Source organism: Gorilla gorilla, chromosome 6, assembly GCF_029281585.2.
Source record: "Gorilla gorilla gorilla isolate KB3781 chromosome 6, NHGRI_mGorGor1-v2.1_pri, whole genome shotgun sequence".
In the NCBI taxonomy this organism is placed as follows: Eukaryota; Metazoa; Chordata; class Mammalia; order Primates; family Hominidae; genus Gorilla; species Gorilla gorilla.
In genome coordinates, this window is record NC_073230.2 from 88635705 (window position 1) to 88640140 (window position 4436).

The window sequence follows — 4436 nt, forward strand, 5'->3', positions numbered from 1 at the left end:
AAAAAAAAAATGTAGCTGGGCACGGTGGCAGGCACCTGTAATCCCAGCTACTCGGAAGGCTGAGGCAGGGAGAAGTGCTTGAACCCAGGAGGTGGAGGTTGCATTGACCGAGATCGAGCCACTGCACTCCTCCAACCTGGGCAACAGAGTGAGACTCTGTGGAAAGAAAGAAAGAGACAGAGAGAGAGAGAGAGAGAGAAAGGAAAGAAAGAAAGAAAGATAATAATAGTACCTAGCTCAGAGCTGCGATGAGGAACAAATAAGTTAATGGATGGGGCTGGGCACGGTGGCTCACGCCTGTAACCCCAGCAGTTTGGGAGGCTGAAGGCTGAAGTGGAAGGATCACTTGAGCCCAGGAGTTCCAGGTCACAGTGAGTTTTGATTGCACCACTACACTCCAGCCTGGGTTACAGAGCAAGACTCACTCAAAAATAATAATAATAATAATAATGTACAGAAAGTGCTTAGAGCAAGTAGAACTGGTCTGCTCTGTAAGCTCTTAGGATCTCACTTCAGGCATCTGTTGCTGTTTCACCCCGCCCTACTCTGTGCCAGAGGTTGTCCAAGGTGCTGGAGGTCCCAAGCATAGGAGAGCCAGGCAGGTGTGGCCCCATCCCATGCCCATGGGAGCAATCCGGCTGCTGAAAGAAAACAGATATTAAATCATCACACTTGGGGAAGGGCACAGTGGCTCATGCCTGTAATCCCAGCAAAAAAAAAATGCAGAGGGCCTGAGAAGGTAGGATCTTTTTAGGTCAGGAGTTCAAGACCAGCCTGGGCAACACAGTGAGACCATTTATGAAAAAAAATGAAAAAAAAAAATTAGCTGATAGCCAGGCATGGTGGTTCATACCTGTAACCTCAGCACTTTGGGAGGCTGAGATGGGCAGATCACTTGAGGCCAGGAGTTTGAGACCAGCGTGGCCAACATGGTAAGACCCTTTCTCTACTAAAAACATAAAAATTAGCTGGACATGGTAGTGTGAGCCTGTAATCCCAGCTGCTGGGAAGGCTGAGGCACAAGAACCAATTGAACCCAGGAGGCAGAGGTTGCAGTGCAGTCTGCAGTGCAAGATTGTGCTATTGCATTGCAGCCTGTGGGGACAGAGTGAAACCGTGTTTCAAAAAAAAAAAAAAATTAGTGGGGCATAGTGGCACTTGCCTGTCATCCCAGCTACTTGGGAGGCTGAGGCAGGTGGATGGCTTAAGCTGGAGGCTGCAGTGAGCTATGACTGCACAACTGCACTCTAGCCTGTGTGACAAAAAAATATGAACAAATACATAAGTCAGGTGACTAAGGGGTCATCTCTATGCCCTGTACCTTCTCTCAGCAACCTCCATCCTATAAGAAAGGGGCGATTGGCTAAAGTATGCCTCTGCTGTAGTTGTAGATTACCATGTTTGCACGATTATCACTGTCAATGCTTCACATTTACACTAGGGCACTATGATTTTCAATGCAGTTTCCATTTTTATTTTGGAGGCCCCTCCCAGGAATCTTCTCCCATTTTACTGAGGCCCAGGGAGAATGCACAGGGAGCTGAGCCCCTCCTTTGATCTTAGTTTGGTGGCAGAGACAGGCAGTGATACTGACAATGTGATGGCAGTGTCAGGTGCACTCTGTCCTCACTGGAAAACTGGCCTCCTGGAAGGGCTGGAAGCTCCCACCCTTGACTGCTCTGACTCTGTCTCCAGCAGCTCCTCGCTGTTAGGGCTTCCCTGACAAGAGTGCAGTCCCTCTCGAGGCTGATTAGTGCAGGGCGGGCTCCTCGTCTCCGACCACCGGCTCCTGCTGGCTGTTCCCTCCACCCTCCGTCTCGGGCTGCAAGGCTTCCCTTAGCACTCGAAAGGGGGGCCCGTGACCAGGTACGACCACGTCGGCAACGACCAGGACCCTCTTCCGGCTCCGCTCCTGGGCTGCGGGGTCTTCACTCAGTGCCTGCCACGAATCCTCGTCCCCATCTCGCTCAAACACATCTCCCGCCACCACCACGGTGCCCAGAGCCGTGCCGGCCACCACCACGCTCACGTCGCGCTGGCCCCCGTGGCCCGGCGTGGCCCACACCTCGAGCCCCGGGCCCAGGCGCAGGGGCTGCCCCTCACCCAGCCCGTGGGGCAGGTAGCGGCCTCCGGGAAGGCAGAAGTCGTGCGAGACCAGCAGAGCCGCGCCTGGGAACAGCCCCAGGTTCCCGATGTGATCCGAGTGCCCGTGGGTCCCCACCACTAGCGTCACGTCTCCCGGGGCCACGCCCTGCCCCGCCAGCGCCCCCAGCAGCGCCTCCCGAGCCCAGGGGCCCCCGGTGTCCACCAGGATGGGGCCACGGGCCGCCTCCTCCAGGGCGGCCTCTGCGCCGCCACTCCCGCGCGGGGACTCTCGGTGGCTGGAGGCCGGGCCCCGGGTCTGGGGTAGGACCAGGGTCACGGAGCCGTCGGCGCGCACGGCATCGCCCACCCCCTCTGGCTCCGCGTAGCCCTGCAGCAGAACCACCACGGAGTAGGGGTCGCCGGGCACCAGCAGAGGGGATGCCCCGCACAGCGGCTCGGTCCGCATGAGGCTGCTCCTGGCAGGGAGGGACGGGCTGGGGAGAAAGGAAATGGAGCAGTGGGCGACCGTCCTGTCCCTCCGCGATCCCCCACCCGCGCCCGGCCCCGCCACTGCCCCTAAGCCTCGGTTCTCTGCCACCCGCCTCCCATTAAGTTGGTATCACCCTCAACCCCTGCCCAAAATGGTATCGCCCAGCCTCCCTTCACACTTGGGCCCGCCCCTCCCTCGGCGTTCTCGGCCCCCGCCCCATTCCTTTCGCGGTACATACGTCCTTGCCCGCCACCCTCCAAAGGCTATCCTTTATGTTTCCCTCAATCGAATCCTAGCCGCGCTCTACTTTGGGCCTCTGCTAGGTCTTGCCTCACTCGAAGAAAGCGCAGAAATCGAAAACGCGGGTGGGAGTTTGTCCTCTGCGGTTCCCGTGTAGCCAGATATGGCGGCCGAAGCGGCGCCGCGGAGGTAGCTGTAGTTCCGGCGCCTTCACCGTGTGCCCGAGGAGGCTGCCTGGGCTCCAGCCTCCTGGCGGTTCTCCGCCCCGCAACCCCAGCAACTTCTTTGCACTGCAGAATTTTGAAGCGCCATTAGCTTTGAGGAGGGGTCATGCTCAGTTGCCCAGGCAGGAGTGCAGTGGCGCGATCATACCTCACTGCAGCCTCAACCTTCTGGGCTCACGTGTTCCCCTCGCCTCAGCCTCCCGAGTATCTGGGACCACAGATGCGCACCACCAAGCCCAGCTAAGGTTTCTATTTTTTCTTTCTTTTTTTTTTGGAGACACGGTCTAGTTCTGTTGCCAGGACTGGTCTGGAACTCCTGGGCTCCAGCGATCCTCCAGCCTTGGTCTCCTGAAGTGCTAGGATTACAGGTGTGAGCCACCGCGCCTGGTCTTTTTTTCTTTTGAGACAGTCTCGCCCTGTCGCCCAGGCTAGAGTGCAGGGGCACCATCATAGCTCGCCCCAGTCTTGAACCCCTGGTTCTAGCGATCCTCCTGCTTCAGCCTCCTGGAGTGCTGGGAATACAGGCGTGTACGCCCCTCTAAATTTTTTTTGTTTTTTTTTGAGACAGAGTCTTGTTCTGTCGCCCAGGCTAGAGTGCAGTGGCGTGATCTCAGCTCACTGCAACCTCCGCCTCCTGGGTTCAAGCGATTCTCCTGTCTCAGCCTCCCGAGTAACTGGGATTACAGGCGCCCACCACCATGCGTGGCTTTTTTTTTTTTTTGAGACGGAGTCTCGCTCTGTCACCCAGGCTGGAGTGCAGTGGCACGATCTCGGCTCACTGCAAGCTCCGCCTCCCGGGTTCCCGCCATTTTTCTGCCTCAGCCTCCCGAGTAGCTGGGACTGCAGGCGCCTGCCACCACACTCGGCTAATTTTTTGTATTTTTAGTAGAGACGGGCTTTCACCGTGTTAGCCAGGATGGTCTCGATCTCCTAATCTCGTTATCCACCCGCCTTGGCCTCCCAAAGTGCTGGGATTACAGGCGTGAGTCACCGCGCCCAGCCGCCCGGCTAATTTTTTGTATTTTTCGTAGAGACGAGGTTTCTCCATGTTGGCCAGGCTGCTCTCGAACTCCTACACTCAGGTGATCCGCCTGCCTCGGCCTCCCAAAGTGTTAGGATTACAGGTGTGAGTCATTGCGCCCAGCCTCCAGGCTGGTCTTGACCTTTTGGACTCAAGTGATCCTCCCATCTCCACCTCTGCAGTAACTGGGACTACAGGCGCTGCACCACCAGCCCTGCAGTCTTCTTTGTGTGTGTGTGTGTGTAGAATTGGGGTTTCACTATGTTGCTCAGGCTGGAGCTTGAGCTTAACAAGACAGTGGCCATTCTGGGTGCTGCCTCATCGACCAGCTAGCTATGTGTGCCCGGCTGTTGTTTGAAACTTTGGGCCCAGCTAG

At 56.9% G+C, this 4436-nt stretch overlaps 1 protein-coding gene across 2 annotated transcripts; it reads right to left on the minus strand.

Annotated features, from left to right (window-relative positions):
- Positions 1-1451: 1451 nt before the first annotated feature.
- Positions 1452-3893, minus strand: MBLAC1 (metallo-beta-lactamase domain containing 1). Of its 2 annotated transcripts, none has more exons than XM_063708238.1 (2): positions 2906-3893; positions 1452-2579 (listed from the first exon to the last, which is right to left on the minus strand). In XM_063708238.1, the coding sequence occupies exon 2, from the start codon at positions 2549-2551 to the stop codon at positions 1751-1753; it is 801 nt and encodes a 266-aa protein (XP_063564308.1). In that variant the 5' UTR covers positions 2552-2579; positions 2906-3893; the 3' UTR covers positions 1452-1750. The 2 variants fall into 2 exon arrangements, with proteins under 2 accessions (XP_063564308.1, XP_030868599.1); XM_031012739.3 differs by having other exon boundaries at positions 2814-3893.
- Between the last annotated feature and the right edge of the window lie 543 nt (positions 3894-4436).

Bases quoted from the DNA above. Each gene is read 5' to 3' on its own strand.
- MBLAC1 (XM_063708238.1), bottom strand. From the start codon at position 2,551: ATGCGGACCGAGCCGCTGTGCGGGGCATCCCCTCTGCTGGTGCCCGGC.